Here is a 17865-nt window from a genome sequence, read left to right as displayed (position 1 = left end):
AGGATCAAAGTTAATAGAAAAAGAGTGGATGTTGAGACCAAAGGTGTGTGAGTAATACACACCAAGGATTAAAGAAAAATTATACTGACCTTTCGAAAGGAGCTTTAAAATTTCTCCATGTAATATATGCCCATTTGCAACACAACTTAAGAAATAAGACTACATCCAAGATAGGAGCAGCACGTTACTCAGTTACATTAATTGTGTTTACAGGTTGGATTACAAGGTATAAAAAATTGCTTTTTGTGTAAATATTAAAGAGAAAGCTATCTAATTAATATCCTGACCCCCATAGCGACCTGACTCCCTCCATATAATGGTTTCGATCGCCATGTCACCCCCTCCGTACCTTGTCCTGATGGGCTTTACCGGAGGTCATCTTTAAAATCTCAGCAAAAGGCACCTCAGCCATGTTCTTGCCTCAGTATGGATGCTACCGATGCGAATGCCACATGTGACATTCCCATCGGTGTACTACTATTACCTATTAGATAACTTTAAAAACAAAACACCACTCCAAGTCTTTAACAAGACTGAATAGACAACTTAGAAAGAACTGAAATCACAACTACCTACCCGAAATAGGAAAAAGTTGAGTTCAATATGCAACATAGTGCAAAATATAACATGAAAACAAGAAACAATAACAAAGCATAAAACCAAAAACAACAAAAACATAAACCAATGTAGGATAAGGCAAACCCAAGTGGAACCCAAAACTCCTTCGGCAATCCTTTCCTTTGCCAAGTAAATGATGAAAATTTCAACGATCACCCACTTGGCCCGGTTCCTCCAATTTACACAGAGATCTAATGCCAATCTGATAATATTGAGCCGACAAATAGTCTCTGTGCGCATTAGCTAGTACATAGGGCATATTTAAAGAACATGACAGATATCTTCTAACTGTCCACATTGTGGACACATATCAGAGTCCACCAGGGTGAGACTCTGCTCAGGCGTACCAAAGGAAAAATCCTCAACTGCTAAATTAGATAGTGCATAGAAGAATCCAATTGATATATAAACTGTTCAGCCAGATACCTATGGACAGGACGAGTAGTTGAAGAGTCAACCACTTCAATGATATGTGCAGTTGTGTACCCAATAATTTTATCATCTTTTAAACAAATGTAAACAATTTCTATAGACTGACATGACAAAATATAATTAATCTAATTATCCAGCTTCAAAAAAAGTAGAAGGTACTCCTTCAAACTGACAAGTATTATACATATACATATACAAATACAAATAAATAAATCTTTTATTTTGATTAACAAATAATAATATATTACAGATATGCAACAGGAATGGGTGGAAACATGAGGTGTATCTGGAAAGAATACTTGGTTGTCTGTGAACATGTTACTTTTACTTGTTCATTTTCTTAGTATGTATAAAGTGATATTTTTTTTTTTTATTTAAGTGTAAAATAAAGTTGAATTTCCCATTTTAAATAATGTAAACAAATATTTGAATAATATTAATTTAATCTTTATGTAAATACATAAAAATTCACCATTTTCCTATATGTAAATATATACAGGAAAATGGTGAAATTTTTATAGGATTTTATTTGTTTTCATTAGCATGCTAAGACTTTATTTTTTGCTTCTTTTTTATTAACTAGTTTATTTTTAAATATTTAATATAAATTTTTTGATTTAACATAATTTTAAAAGTTTTTTAATACAAGGCATGTTTTTAAAGTAAGTCCATCTTGAATATGCTACTACAAACAAGATTTAAACAGATAGCAATTGTGCAACTCAGTAATCTTAATGAATAGTCAGCGGTTAGTAACAAATTGTTTAGTAATTTTGGTTTTAGTTGTTAATAATTAAATCATCCATTTATAATGTTTACAACAATTTGTGATTGCCAAGTGTGAAGTATGAAGAATAATCTGGTTTTTGATGGAAAAATACAATTCTGTAACTGAAATTCTCGAGCAAATTTGTGATTTTTACAGGTGAATGTGATGCTAAAATAAAAGAGTGATGTTCAGTTCTTCATCATAAACATTCATGATGAAGAATGAAATGGTAGGCTGTCGATGATAATAAATGATTTGATTGAAAAAACAAGAAAAAATTCAAGAAAACCAGTGCTTTACTATGTCACAATTATCTTTGATATTTCCTAATGTTCTACGATCTTTGATTTATGAAGTTTTGAGTGAAAAATTGAACTATAAAATATCGTGCACTGGATGGGTACTTTTCTTTTTCCTATTTTAGCCTCTGGGAATTACCGTTCAGGTATTACTTCAGAGGATCAATGCAGATGATATGTATGAGTGTAAATGTCTTGTACAGTCTCAGTTCAACTATTCCTGAGATGTGTGGTTAATTGAAACCCAACCATCAAAGAACACCAGTATCCATGATCTAATATTCAAATCTGTATAAAAGTAATTGCCTTTACTAGGACTTGAACATTGGAACTCTCGACTTCCAAATGAGCTGATTTGGGAAGACGCATTCACCGCTAGATCAACCTGGGTTGCTGGATGGGTATTGAAGATGTTAATTGACACACACAAAGGAAAAATGTCTTGCTGCAACGCATGAATTTTTGCAGCATTATGAAAATGAAGATGATAAATTGTTTGATCACATTTTTACCAGAGGTGAAATCTTAATTTCTTATTTGAACATCGAGACAAAGCAGCAGTTTATGTGGTTGTAGCTTTCATCTTCTAGATTGAAGAAGTTCAAACAAAAATGTGCAGCAAAGAACCTTATGGCTATGGTTTTTAGGGACAAAAATAATGTCTCACTTATCAAATTTATTAAGCACAGAACTACAAATTATACATAAAAACACTATTCAAAAAAATAAATAAATAACAGTGAGTGCTGATATGTATTGCAAAATATATAAAAATCATAAAAGAGCTGTAAGTAACAACAAGGGATGCTATTCCACAAAAGTTCATTTTTGCATGATAATGCCCGACTACACATGGAAAATCACAGTAAGGTGAGTGGAAAAATTTTGTTGAAAAATCTTGAATTGTCCAATCTACACTCTGATTTAACTCCCAGCGATTATTTTATTTTTCTTAATTTTAAACAGTGGTTTGCATAAAAAAATTTTGACAATAATGATGATTCAAAAACTGGTTTTATATTGTGGTTTAAGTTACTTGGTGGAATTTGTTGAAGAGAGAATGAAGAAGCTAGCGAGACATTATGCAAAATGTGTTAAGTTAAAGGTAGCTGAGTACAAAAGTAGTAAAATAAATGTAGTTTAATCAACAGTAATAAGTTTGTTTATATTTTTAGTTTTGTTTTTATTTCAAAACAGACCTTACTTTAAAAATACACCATTCAAAAACAGTAAATATTTCTATAAACATAAAATGCAGCCAACATTTGAAGGCCATTGCAAAAATAATTTTAGAGGAAATTTCTGAATAAAAATGGTTTTATTGTAAAACTATTCAATATTTGGAAAAGTATTGTATTAAAAGGATTGTATTTTTAATGTTAATAAGAAAGAATCTATACAAAAAAAAACGCATGTGTAATGGACTTTTTTCTTTTCTTAGCCAACAACAAAAGAGTTAAACATAAAATTAAATTATTTTAAGCGTAATATTTAAATAATAATTTACCTGGCACAGAGTCACCATTAAATTTCATTTCCACTAAATGAGTGACAGCTTCGTGAGGTACAAAAGATGCAAGAAATCTTTGGTTGCCTAAGTTACGAACAAAGCTTGTAACATGACCACCATTTACTAGGATTTCTAAATTACCAGATCCAGCTCCAGAACCATCAACTAAAAATTAAACAAACAAAAATAAATGTTATATTATAAAAAATAAATTATACAAGGGAATAAAATATTCCAATTTTATATACGTATATAACTAATTCTTCTGAATTATGTTCATTACATTTATCTAACTCTATTGATTACAATTATTTTTCACACAAAAAGTAATATGAGAATATTAATGAAGAGTAGCCATTATTACAGAACGGAATGCAAAAGTGGCGGGAGTATCACAAATTCTCCCTTCGAATTGCAGAGGCTGGACAATGTCCCTTGCTGCTATATGATTCTGCAATCGGGCGTGTTTCAAGGGTTTCTTTTTAGTGTCAGTTATAAGTTTTAAGTTTTGTTACATTTATGGACGGATTTTTGATTAGCGTTCCATAAGCCATTATTATGATGGCAGTGAAGTCATATGGTTCTTAAAATCACTACCCATTGAAATAAGAAACTTGAATTAGTGGTTTGAAACTGTTAATCAGTTTCTGCAATTTCCCTGCCCTTCATTTACACCTAAAATTCCATTTCCAATATTTAATAATCTCCAAGAAATTTAAAAAGATTAAAAAATTAACAAATACATTAAATAAATCCTACTTTCTGTTGTTGCAGAAATTAAAACACTTGAGTTTCAGGCTTTATAAAAAACCAATTTGATTTCAATGTAAGCCACATCAAAATTTATATAATTTTATTTTGCATTTGATGTAATTAAATTTTAATTTTTTATTAACTTTTAAACATATATTTTTGTTATGAGAACTGAAAAGAATATAATTTTTTGAGTCTTCCATCACATTACTTAAAATTTGATCTCATACCTTAAAGAAGTACTACACCAATCCTGCTCAGATTTCAATCAAAGGTAACCCATTCTATTTACCTATCATCCCTTCAGATCTATACCTTTTTTATGAATTGTTATTCAATCTTAAAACCGTTTACCTTTACAGAAACAAAAATATACATGATATAGAAACAAAAATCAAGGTTTTATGACTTTCTTAATTTTTGTTGATTATCATATTTTATGAACAGGGTTAAAAAACAAAGAGCACTTATGAGGTAAGTACACAAAGAGAAGGAACCTGGTTAGAAGATGTGTCTACAGGAAGTGAAATCTTGAAAATTAAATTGGAAGAGGGGTAGAAGAAAGAGAAAAAGGAAGCGAGGAAGAAGAAAGACAAAATTAACATATGAGGTGAAGATTGTATTCTGCAAGAGGAATGTGGAAAAGCCTTGGGACAGAAATGGATGGAGAAGTGGTGCTGCAAGGGACTAGTTACCAAGCAGAACACCAGATGATGATCACATTTCATAGAAGTTATTGCTAACAGGATTTTTTTTGAAAGAGTGTTTTGTACAAAGAAATAATCCTTTTAATTGGGCTGTAAAAGAAAGAAAAATAATTTAGAACAGGTCTTCTGCTCTCTCCTCCTAGCTGCTTGCCTATGAATACATTATAGCCAAACTACTTCTTTCATAAGTTTCATTTATTACTATATAGTAGTAGATACTGGTGTGAACTCATTGAATTCAATTTCGCTTTCATTTAGCGACTGATTTATGTACAATCATTTAAAAAGTAACTATACACTTACATAAATAAGATTATATGAGGGTTATTTTTTTTTCAAGGTCCGATCGGTCACGAAATTAAAACCACAGTGAAAATAAAAAATTTTTTATTTGTAACAAGTACTTACATAGTTACGCTATTTCTCTACATAGTCGCCACTCCGATTTAGACATTTGATGTAGCGTGGTACCAACTTTCCAATCCTCATCATAGAACGGAGCCGCCTGTGTTTTCAACCATGTTTCTACACTGGTCTGCAGCTCGATGTCTGTGCCTAAATGTTGTCCTTCTAGCCAGCGTTTCATGTGAGCAAAGAGGTGAAAATTGGATGGAGCCAAGTTCGGGCTGTATGGTGGGTGATCAAACACTTCCCAACGAAAACATTGACACTCGCTTCCTTCCCTGACCGCCTGCAACATGAACATCTGTACGTCCTGTTTTCGCACTCTGCTGTCACTCATTGAAGTTTCACCATACATATTACTTATTCGTCGATGAATTTCAGCTGCATTACACCCTTCAGCCTGAAGAAATCGAATTACCACAAGCACTTCACACTTGGTGGAGATGCTATTGTTGTAGACATGTTTACGTGCTAGCTGCGTGTTCAGAACTAAACGAAGTGACGTGGCGTGATTGAAGGCCATACTAGAGACGCTATGCAACACATGCGTAAAGGTTCATCTGATTTTTGCACGTGTTTTTATTTCACGACCGATAGGACCTTGAAAAAAATAACCCTCGTATGAGTGATACAAGTAATGTTTTCTGCAAAGATTGGAAATTCTGCATTGTGTGCAGTTTTATTTCTACAAGCCAGTGAACCTTGAGATGAGAAGTGTGTCTGGTTATTTATAGTTTTCTGGGTGTGTTTGTCTCCTTTAAACAACAGGGACCATGTCTTTCCGTATGCACTCAGAATGATGTTAATTTTAGAACAGCAAATATTTCTCACTGAATATATCTTCCATTAGCACTGGTGAGTATAAACAGATAGTGAAAACTGATTTTTCATCAGATATCCAGACACACTGGTTCCTAGTCGACATAATGCAAGAACGCTAATTGATAAATTTAGAGACACGATCAGCAGAGGATTATGAGCGAAGCGGTAGATCATCAAAACTCAATGAAGAGAAACTACAAGACATATCAGCTGCTATGCTATATAGTCCTGACAAGTCCACACAAAAGTCGGTCGGACAGAAAAATATTGGTATTGCAAGCGGCACACAAGGCAGTTCATAAAAAGCTAAATCTCATTCCTTATAAAGTGAAAGTGATTCAAAAGTTGACGGCTACAGACTTGAAAGTAGTCAATACTGTGAATCGTTTTACAGCTTCTAGCGAACAAGTCTGATGATGTTTTGGATTATATTTTCAATACCGATGAGGCATGGTTCCATTTATCAGAGTATGTGCATGCACACAATTCAAGTTTATAGTCTGCCAACAACCAATATGTTTTTCATGAAATTCCTCTACATTTACAGAGAACAATTCACATGAACAACTTCACGTTTCTTCTTATTCTTGAAGAACAAGAAGAAACGTGTTCATATATGTCCGGATGTTCATGGGAACCATTTCCAAGAATTACTGTAAGGTAAGTCGATGTTACATTTGTTGTACTAGTTCATGAAAGGTGTATAGGTACCTTTCAAATGCATATATATTATACTTTTCAGGAGGTTAGTAGATTGGGCTACCTTGCATAAAAAATTTGAGCAGGGCTGTTATAGTAGTTCTTTAATAGCAATTGATCAACGTCAAGCTACATGAAATAAAACTCAAATAATGTGACATTTTCAGTTCCCACAACAAAAACAGGCCTTAAAAAATTAATAAAAAAATAAAAGTTCAATATCACTAAATATAGAATAATATTATTTAGATTTTGATTTGCCTTGTTTTAAAATCAGACTTAAAAATTAGAGTGCATATAATTTTGTAAGGTGACCTAGCATCTTTTTTTCTTTGTATTAAACATGTTTCAAGATACAGTTAACTTGTTGAACAGTCTTTTAACATCATCTTATTCATACTACAAACAATATTTTGAGCAAAGTTTATCACACAAATGCAATAATGCTAAAACATCAAATAAAGCATGCTACAATTCATATACAAATTAAAATGGTTACAAAAAACAATGTGAATTTAAGATGTAATGTTAAATATGAAATTAATTATTAAAGGCTGCACACGCGTGCGTGCGCAGAGAGAGGGAGAGAGAACATCATTAAAATGATTGATATCAATTTATATGCAAAGAATGCTATATGTGGATCATTCAGTAATACAATGATAAATTATTTCATTTTCATGACTATGCTTGTTGTAATTATAATCACATATGAATTTTATACATTTAATAAATACAAATTGATAAAACTGAATACTTACTCTCAAATTCAACAGGTTGTCCAACAATACCATTTGGTATTTTTCCAACTTGTATAGCGTGGGCATCATAAGCATGGCTCCTAAAAATTAAAAACAATATACAATATTTATTCATAAAGAATTATTTATAATATTTAAAAAAGAAATTTAAAACATGAGCACTCTATGAATTTAGAACAGACAATTTTTAAAAAGGAAACCCCTCTTTAAATATAAACAGGATGGATCTTGAAAAGACAATTGGAAATTCTTTAAAAAGGAGTTAAAGAAAATTATACATGGGAACTCTACAGCTTAGGTCAGTGTTTCCCAACCTGTGGGGCAGCCCCCCCAGACGGGAGTGTGATAACACTAAATGGGGTGTGTAAGGAAATTTAATGAAAGGAAAGAAAATCAAAAAACAATCTGAAATAATAAAATACAAGTTTACATTGATATAATACACTGATAAATAGGATTACATCAGTACTGCACAATGTATTTAATAATTAACTTATCAATACTAAATTAAAAACAAGTTTAATAATTATCAGTGACTTCCTTGGGCCTGTCTTGCAGAGCAAAGTTTTTCAGAGGAAGGTTTAATATTAGAAATAGACACTTGAGTTCTTTTTCTATATTTAGCTGAGATCTATATTTTGTCTTCAATGTAACCACCACAGAAAATCCGGTTTCGCAAAGAAAGGATGTTGAAAATGGATAATAGTATACGGAATGCTCCTGTTTTCAGTGCGGAAAACTCATCATCCACCCATGCCAAAAATTCAAAGAGTGATTTAATACTAAATTGTCTTTTGATTTCACCACCTGTTGTGAAGTCTATCAAGATTTCTTCGGCAGTATTTTTAAATGGATCCCTAACCCGTTTGTAACTTGCTACCAAGTTGTTGTCAGCAAGAAAATACTTTTTAAAATTCTTTGCCAACATGACTAAATGATTTTCAATGGTTACAAAAACAACTTTCACATGTTCTTCAGCCTTGTAAGTTTTAATACATTCATACATTTGCAAACATTTCTAGGTAATTTGCTTTAAATTTCTGATCCACAATTTTCAATTTTCTATAAAATGCATTAACTTTATCACTTATATCCAACATATATGTATTTTTGCTCTTTGGAGTTGAAGATTCAAAGTATTTAATTTCTCGAATATGTCAACCAAGTAACACAATCCATCACAAATAAACCATTTTGAAACTTCTCGGCTTCCGTTCTGTTTTCCTCTTCTAGAAAAATGACGATTTCATCTCTTAATTCATAAACACGTTACAAAATCTCCCACATCATAACCATCTTGTCTTGCAATGAAATTGTAACGCTCAATGTATTGATGAATAAAATAATTTTTAATGAAGAGTATATGTTTCATACATACAGAAAAGTCAGTAGACACAACATATAAATATGGGAAACAAAAAACATAAGAGAAAATGGGCAGCATACAAAAAATTCACCTGTAATGAACTTATTTTGTGCTATTTTTTTGCAAAAAGGTAAATGAATCATTCTTTTACACATACTAACTGGAAGAATTTACCTTGATATGTTAAATGAATGGTTAATACCTCAACTCAAGGAAGAGACTGGAAATTTCATTCTCAAGCAAATGGAAATCTGCCTCACTGGCAGAGGTTTGAAATTATCCGGATGAATACTTTCAAGAGGTGGATTATCCGTGCAAGAGACTGAAACATGACACTGATATGTAAGTCACAAAGAAATTCAGACTTCATGATGTCTTGTGATTACTTTTTGTAGGTTGATGTATGTCACTCAAAACAGTGTACCACAAGCACTGTTGCTAGTATTGAGTGCTCTTATGTGTATAGGAAGAATTAGATTACCATGTTGATATCTATCATGTGACTCACAGTGTTCACACAGAATAGAGGTACAAAGTTTAAAAAATTTCTTGTAAAATCACATAAATAGTCATTTTCAAATGTGAAAAACAGATTTTTGTTACAAACCATTAAATTATCTATTTCATCTGATATCACTAGTATTTATCTCCAAATGTTAGGTATTCACCATAACTGCAATACCACAAACACCTACCACTGAGTGCAATTAATAGCAGTCTGGAACAATTAAACCATATGGCTGTAAGCTATTCTTTTACTATTACAAGTAGTTTGGGTTACAGAACATGATACTCTGTTATTCATCTATTAGAATTCCCAGCTGATAATCAAAATCCAACATGACTACCTGGCAGACATAAATTAACCCTCCTTTCTTTAAAGTAAACTTTTCAAAATCAAGATTAAGGGAAAATCTTTTTCAATTAATATGAAATAAAAATAGATCATGAAACAATGGTTTACTAACCAAAGCAAACACATGATTTTAATTTTATAAATATAGATAAAACCACACAAAAAAATGGCAAAGTATTGCACAACTTTCCCAATTATGCCAGACAAGTAATGAAGTAAATTGTAAGTAATGAAAAAAATCCCTTTCAACACACCAGAGGCTGAGGTAGACTTCACTGATGCTAAGTAGGAGCTAAAAAAGATTTACACCTTAAAGTTAAGAAAAAATTAAAATTTACTCAATAAGACAATGGTTGCATGTGAAAAAAATGTTTCACGTGCTTAGCATATGACATCTTCTTAAAATTCCAACAACATTTTGTATCAAAATTTGTTTCAGACAAAAGTTTTAGGTAATGTTTAGAGGACTAACAACAACTTTAAATCGATTTGATACTGTGCCTATTGAGGAATGTATGATTTTTTTGTCATTGAAACCCCATTTTTTTCACCCTCTGGGCCAATGGTTGGTGATATCAAAAAACTTTACTTAGGTAGGTTTTAGGCCCCTATCCAAACAATAATAAGAACTTCAAACGAATTTGGTATTTTACTTAATAAGAAAGTTATAGCGATATTTTGTTTTTTTGAAAAAGCCCCCCCATTTCCATCCCCATGGTCTGATTTTGTCCATTAACAAACTCGACCAAGATTTTGGGTCATTATATTTTATGTATCAATTTGAAAGTGATTGGCACAAAATTACAGCAGTTATCGTGTCCACAAGAAAGTGAAATATATATATATATAAACTTTTGAACTGACTGTGGTTTTTTAGTCTGGGAGGTGTGAAACGCAAAGATATGTCAAAATTTTCCAGAAGTCGAATCATGGTACCCATTATAATAAGTAGCTTTCTTATGAAATCAACCTAAAAATTGATTCTCAATATGGATTCAGAATATAATATAGATACCAAAGTTACTTTAATTTTATTTTCCTTAATTTATGAAGATAAGTACAAAAAAATTTAATAATTTATATATATATATATATTTAAAAGTAATTTTTTGAGGTGGAGAATAAATTTTAAGAAAAACTTTTCTAGAAACATTTGTATAAAGATTAAGCTTAACATAATTATATATGTAAAGTTTTCTCTAACTCTAATATCTCTTCAGTAAAAGCTAAAATAAGAAAAAAAATGTTCAAAAAATTTTTCTCAATTTTAGGTCCAAGGTCTATAATTTTTTTAAAATTGACATTTCTTGATAGTTCTATATATGAAGTATAAATTTTCAAAAAAAATTTGAAAAATACAATGTGAACATAAATTATTCAGCATATTTTAGGAGTTAGTAAAAAATGAACAAAGCAATGTAGCACAAGTTAATTTTTCAAACATTAGTATAGATACTAGAGTTACTGATGACCTTGAATGAATACATCAGCACAATGTAATGACACGTGGATCCGAGCAATGACTACTGTGCAGGAGAAAGCAACATGTGTACTATGGTTTCATGAAAGCGGATCTGATATTAGTCTGTAGACATTTTCATTCAATGTATGGCTGTAATTCTCCTAGATTCTATTGAACGTTATTAGCAGTTTAAAGATATAGGATTTGTATTACACAAAAAAGGTACTGGCAGACCTTCCTGTCTCTGAGGATGTTGTGGATCGAGTAAGAGAAACTTTTTAGAGAAACCCGGGTAAGTTGACTCATCAAGCACATTTAGAACCAGGATTACCACAATCAACAATCATGAAGGATCTACACAAATGCCTAAAACTTCATGCATACAAAATTCAGTTGGTGCATGCAATTAAAGATGTCGATAAACCACAATAAAGTGAATATACCGCTTTCTTGATAATATGAACAAAGATAAAGTATTTATCAGAAATAGTAATTTTCTTTGATGAAGCTACCTTCCATGTTTCTGGTCATTCTAACCATAATAATTGACGGATTTGGTGTAGCAAGAACCCTCTGCCTTTCAAGAAACATAATGTGATGAAAATTAACATTTTGTGTGTATTCACCGTTTATGAAGCGATCGGACTGTTCTTCACCGAGCCAATAGTTAGTTATCAGCACTAGTTATCTAGACATGTTACAGAAGTATACAGTATCAGCAACCCAACATTTACTTCCAACAAGATGGCGCATCACCACACTGGGGTTTACATGTTCGGGACAATTTATATGAACAAATTCCTCAATGTTAGATCAACTGTAATGGACCAATTCCTTGGTCACCTTAATCCCCTGATATTATATGCTACTCGATTTTTTTCTTTTGGGTTTGTCAAAGGCAGGGTGTATGCAACAAAGTTTGTCCACATCAATGAACTAAAAAAAAAAGAAACAAAGGTGTAATTAATGGAATAACTCCAAATATCCTTCATAATGTGTGGCATGAAATTGAATATTGTCATTGTCTAGACATTTTATGTGCCACAAAAGGTACTCATGTGGAATTTTGTTTGAGGTTAATGTGCTATAAATAAATGTTTGAAATGCTCTGTTCAACAATAAAACATGCATGTAAGTACATTGTATTATGTTTTTTATTAATACCTAAAATGTACTGAATAGTTCATGATCATCAGCATTTAAACTGAAGGACGATAGAGAAAAATAACAAAAGACATTCATCTCAATTTTAAGAGGCGAGGGTGATTTTTTGAAAAAGGTTTGTCATTTATTTACGTATGCATTGAAAGGTAACAAATCTGCTTTAATAAAGTTTTCTCTAACATGCTTCTGAAGAAAATCGAAATTGGCTTTTTTCACAATATCCTTGCTACCCCTTTAAAGAACTTTTTTTTAAAATTAATATGATCAATGCCCCAAGTATAGAAAAATATAAGCCAAATCTGAAGGAAATTGGTTAAGTCACTCCTGAGATATAAGGTCAAAACCAGTGCGACACTCATACGTATACACATACATACATATTTTTCTGGTCTAGATGAACCAGCTGGACCCTAAAATATAAAGTTTTGCAAAAAGCCCAATACTGTATTTTTGAGGTGATCACCTTACTTTCCCCTTTAATATCTATTCTAGCTGTATTTGGCAGAAAAGTAAAAAAAGTCTATAATTTACAGTAGTGCTATTATAATAATAATAATAATAATAATATCTCACCTAAATGGTGACCCTGTGATACGCTGGTCATTTATTTTCACATCTATAACGTGTTCCCCAACATCAGTGGGTGTAAAATAAACCATTACTTGTTTTAGTGTTCTAGTTAACTTCACTGGTAACGTTAATTTGGTTGGAGCTGAAAATAGTCAATCAACAATAATTTTAATTAAATTAATATCTGGAAAGTATCTACTAAAAAAAAATATATATATTTAAACATTTTTAAAATAATTTTAACATATTATCAAATCAACTTTATTGATTATCAATATTAATAAAGAATCTCAACCACATAAAAATGAGAGCAATACAACGATGAAACAGCAATCGGAAATAATGAAAATGCAGAAGAAAAACTGAGAAATATGCATTTTGAAATTGAGGTTAATTTTTTTAAAGAAAATAGATAAGAATTTAACATACAATGCATGATATTCTTAGGACATCCAAAATTCATCCCATTTGTCTGATATGCATTCCAGGATATCCTGAAAATGACAAAGGATAAGTTTCCACTGATCTGGCATTACAGATATGTGATATAGCAGGACATCACCAGATGACCTGTTGCAATCCAACATTCTCTCAACATAAGCGAGATATCTGCACAATGTTCTACTAATCCTAGAAAAAAAATAGAAAGTCCACATGGATTTTTTATTCTTTTATGTGAAATAACAGAAAAACATAAGATTAATGTTAAATAATAAATTACAACTGTTTTCAATCCTGTAACTTTAAACTGCAAATAAAGATTTTAAAATAATGATAAATAATTAAATAAAGATGATTTAAAAAATAAAATCTAAAAAATTTCAGAAATATAAAAAAAATATATATATATAAAAAACCTCTTACATGTAATTGTGACTGACACTTGACTTAAAGGTATATCAGTATTTATTGCGAATGAAGAAGTTCGATGGACAGAGACTAAATTAAGTGCATCACCAGTCGCTTTTATATCTAGAAAATATAAAAGATTGGATTAATGTTCATACAATTAATTAATAAAAATATGCACAATTAAACAGGTGTATATATAAACATATTTCAGCAATTCGAAACTGATGTTCACCCAAGCTGTAATATCATGACAAACTTTCTAAGTGTGTACTGTAACCAAATTCATCCCTTTTCATCTATATTTAAAATGTTGTTTTTTTATATAAGGGCGTAAAAAATATAAATGAGGCTTTCTTTTTTAAAAAGTTTAATTTGGTGTAATCAAATAGCCAACATGCATACATCATTTTTCAATGTAATCTCCTGCTTTGGAAATGCAATTTTCCTAATAGATTGGAAGGTTTTTGATCCCGGCATCATAAAATGAAGAGGGTTGTGTCAGGAGCCAATTGTGCACAAAGACCTTCACTGCTGCATTGTCTTAGAATCGTTGCCCTACTAGTGCTTCTTTAAGCAGGCTAGAGATGAAAATTGCAGAGCGATAGGGAGAATGGTCAAATGAAATCCACCTCATTCCTCTAGTTTTCTGCAAGTTCTGTGAGCAAAAGTTCACAGTAATAAGAAGCGTTTAAGATGCTCATGCAAGAAATCAATATACAAAATGCCTCGCCGGTCAAAAAAAAAACAGTTGCAAGCACCTTGCCAGCTGACAGCCAAGTCTTGGCTTTCACAGGGACTGCCTCCCCCTTCCACCACCATACCATGCCGATTTGTTTGGATTGGGCATATAGTGATGTACCCAAGTTTCATCATAGGTGACAATTCAATTCAAAAATGCATTCCCTTCTTCTGCAAATCGTGCTGAAAGCTCCTGACAGAACTACAAATGTCTCAACTTGTGTTCTGCTGTTAAAAGATGGGGGACCTACCTGGGACACACTTTACGAAACCTTAGGTCTTTTGTCAAGATTGTTTGACAGTTTCCATAACTTATTTCAACTTGTAATGCAATTTTGGAAACTGTCAGATGTCGATCGTCTTCAATAAGGTCATGAATCGTGTGAATGTGCTCCTCCACAATGTTGGTCCAAGGACGACGATCATGTTCATCCTGTTGACGTCCTTCCTTGAACTCCTTATGTCAGGCAAACACGCAAGCCCTTGACAGTGTTTGATCCCCAAACTGTGCAGTCAATCTTTGCAGAATTTCCACTGGTTTTATGCCTTCATGAGTGAGAAATTTAATAATAATACATTGCACAATGGAAGGATGCACCTGTTGCTCTGACACTGCAAGTGCTACTCCAAACTGGTCTGAATTGGACACCACCTGGTCCCCCATTCCTGATATCCCCATCAATGCACTCAAGAAGTGGCTGCCTGCTCCCTTCAAACTTTTGTGCTCAGAATGAAATTCTCTTTTATCCACCCTCATATCATCAACAACTGAAAACTGAGAATAATAAATAACACACAACACACAACCAATTGTATCACTAGTAATAGGAGCATTAAAGGTGACACTCAAATAACTGCAGTTCAAGCAGGTTCAGTTAAGATTTAATTTTAAGTGGGTCATCCAATATGTATTAAAATACTGAAGTTTAAAAACAAAATTCACAATCGATAAAATACATCCATGTGATCTTTTTAGTATTGTTTTGTACTATGTGATATCAGATTATATTTTTAGCAATGATAAGTTATAAAGTGGTTTTTGAAAGTGATAATACATTTCCCTTTAGAGATTTTATACATACACTTCAAATTAAAAATACTTTTCTAACAATGAATAAATTAAAATTAGTAAAGAAACATAACATATCATAAAACAAATTTAATCAAAATATTTAAATTACAGTAATAAAAATTTTACCTAACTCATCTAATGCATTCTGCGTCTTGACAAGTGCATCCCATGAATCCCTTCTTTGATTCAAATTAGACAACATGGCTGAAACTGTAGCAAAACACAAAGAACAAATTATAATTATTTTTTTAAATACTTATAATTTTGAATGATTATAACGCTGAATGTAGAATTAAATCATGTAAATATCACTACTATTTATAGTTTACCAAAATATAAATAAAGATACAATTAAAGATTTAAGCTAATTCTAGAATTTGGCACAATTTCAAAAATCTAGGTTTCAAAGGTTATATTGAAGGTGCAGTGGAAAAACTTGCTTGACTTTTTCCCTTTCAGTGCAATATTTAATTAATTTTTCTTTTAGGATCAGCTCAATTTTATTTAAAAACTTTTTAGATTTATATGTATTAAATACATGCATGACATATATGTTAAATTACATACACTAAATACATGAATTAATACATTAAATGTATTTGCAGATGTCTTTCAAATACGACAAGGCAAATATCACACTGTTTTTGTCTGTTCATAAACATATTTTTAATGAAACACCTATGAATGTTCTCATCAATTGATTGTTGTATGAAAATGTAATCATGAAAAATTGCAAATAGAATTATACAATGAAGTAAGCACTTGTTAACAGAGAATTCATCAAGAATAGAGTAATCTCAGGCTCATATTCAATGTAGATGCTTTTCAAAAAACAATAAATACTACCTAGATGGGATTCTTCACCAAATAATTTATTTTTAATGCACTACTACCATTCAGTAATAGTGTGGAGCCACTTCATCTTGTATTGTTTAAAATATTATTATGATTTATCAAATTGTCAAAATTAATGAAAATTTCCAGAGTATATTTATGATTTAAAAAAAAATGTTTTCTCATGTTTTCTGATGTTCTTAGTGAACATTTTATTTCAACCAGTTTCCAAGCATTGCCTTCATATTGGATGATGTGCAATTATTATCTTACATTAATATGTTTACCATAAATATTTACTTTTGCAAAAAAATTCACATATAAGTACAATTAAAATAATTAATAAACATTCTTAAGGATTTAAGTTTATAATGATACATTGGCAGAAAAATGGATTTTGGTAGACAATTCCTCAAGAATAAAAAAAGCAGATTCTTTGAAGTGTGAAATTTCATGATTGAGAAACAAGCGATGTTAAATGGAATTACTGTAAAATGTAAATTATCATATTTAATTATTGTAAAAAAACTAAAAAAACAAGAACAAGCATTTGAAATTCACACTGTTATTGTGAAAGATAAATAACTCTTGAAAGTTTTATAACAGAAGTAAAAATAAAATTTAACAGAATGGAGATTATGGTTCAAATACTATCTCTGGGGTGGAGTGGTAGCGTCTTGGCCTTCTATCTGGAGGTTCTTGGTTCAAATCCTGGTCAGGCATGGCACTTTTCATGCGCTACAAAATTTCCATTTCATATTCCATGGACAAGCTTTGAGCTTATATGGCGAATTAATCATCAAAAAAAAAAATTAAACATCTCTAACAAGGTAACCATTTTAATAAATATGTTGTCAATATCTCTTAACGTTCAAGAAATAGCAATGTGAAACTGAGAAAGTGTTATGTGTCAGTAAAATATAGTTTGATTGATTTAAAAGATGAATTGAATTACACAATATTATAACACTAGATTAAGAAATAAATAGAAGTAACTCAGCTGCTGAAGAATATCTTAATAGCTAAAGTGACATTCGCATTGTTTCTCAGTTCATTTTACTATTCATGACAAGATTGGAAAAGTATGCTATCACAGGTATATATAATCAAAGAAGAAAAAGTATATCCAGTTTAAAGCCATGACAAACTATATATAAGGTTCGTTCAGTTATTAAA

At 31.2% G+C, this 17865-nt stretch overlaps 1 protein-coding gene across 1 annotated transcript in view; it reads right to left on the bottom strand.

Annotated features, from left to right (window-relative positions):
* jbug (filamin-type immunoglobulin domains fbug) overlaps positions 1 to 17865 on the bottom strand; it is a 302727-nt gene that overhangs the window by 161697 nt on the left and 123165 nt on the right. Inside the window, exons 13-17 of the mRNA XM_075380319.1 lie at positions 15982 to 16065; positions 14058 to 14165; positions 13197 to 13335; positions 7776 to 7855; positions 3626 to 3793 (exon numbers count right to left, since the gene is read on the bottom strand). Of these exons, the coding sequence (XP_075236434.1) occupies positions 3626 to 3793; positions 7776 to 7855; positions 13197 to 13335; positions 14058 to 14165; positions 15982 to 16065 (579 nt within the window). The remainder of the gene's footprint in view (positions 1 to 3625; positions 3794 to 7775; positions 7856 to 13196; positions 13336 to 14057; positions 14166 to 15981; positions 16066 to 17865) is intronic.

The sequence above is a fragment of the Lycorma delicatula genome, chromosome 12 (genome assembly GCF_047948215.1).
Source record: "Lycorma delicatula isolate Av1 chromosome 12, ASM4794821v1, whole genome shotgun sequence".
In the NCBI taxonomy this organism is placed as follows: domain Eukaryota; kingdom Metazoa; phylum Arthropoda; class Insecta; order Hemiptera; family Fulgoridae; genus Lycorma; species Lycorma delicatula.
Note: the sequence above shows the minus strand (reverse complement) of the source record. Positions and strands in the feature narration are given on the sequence as shown.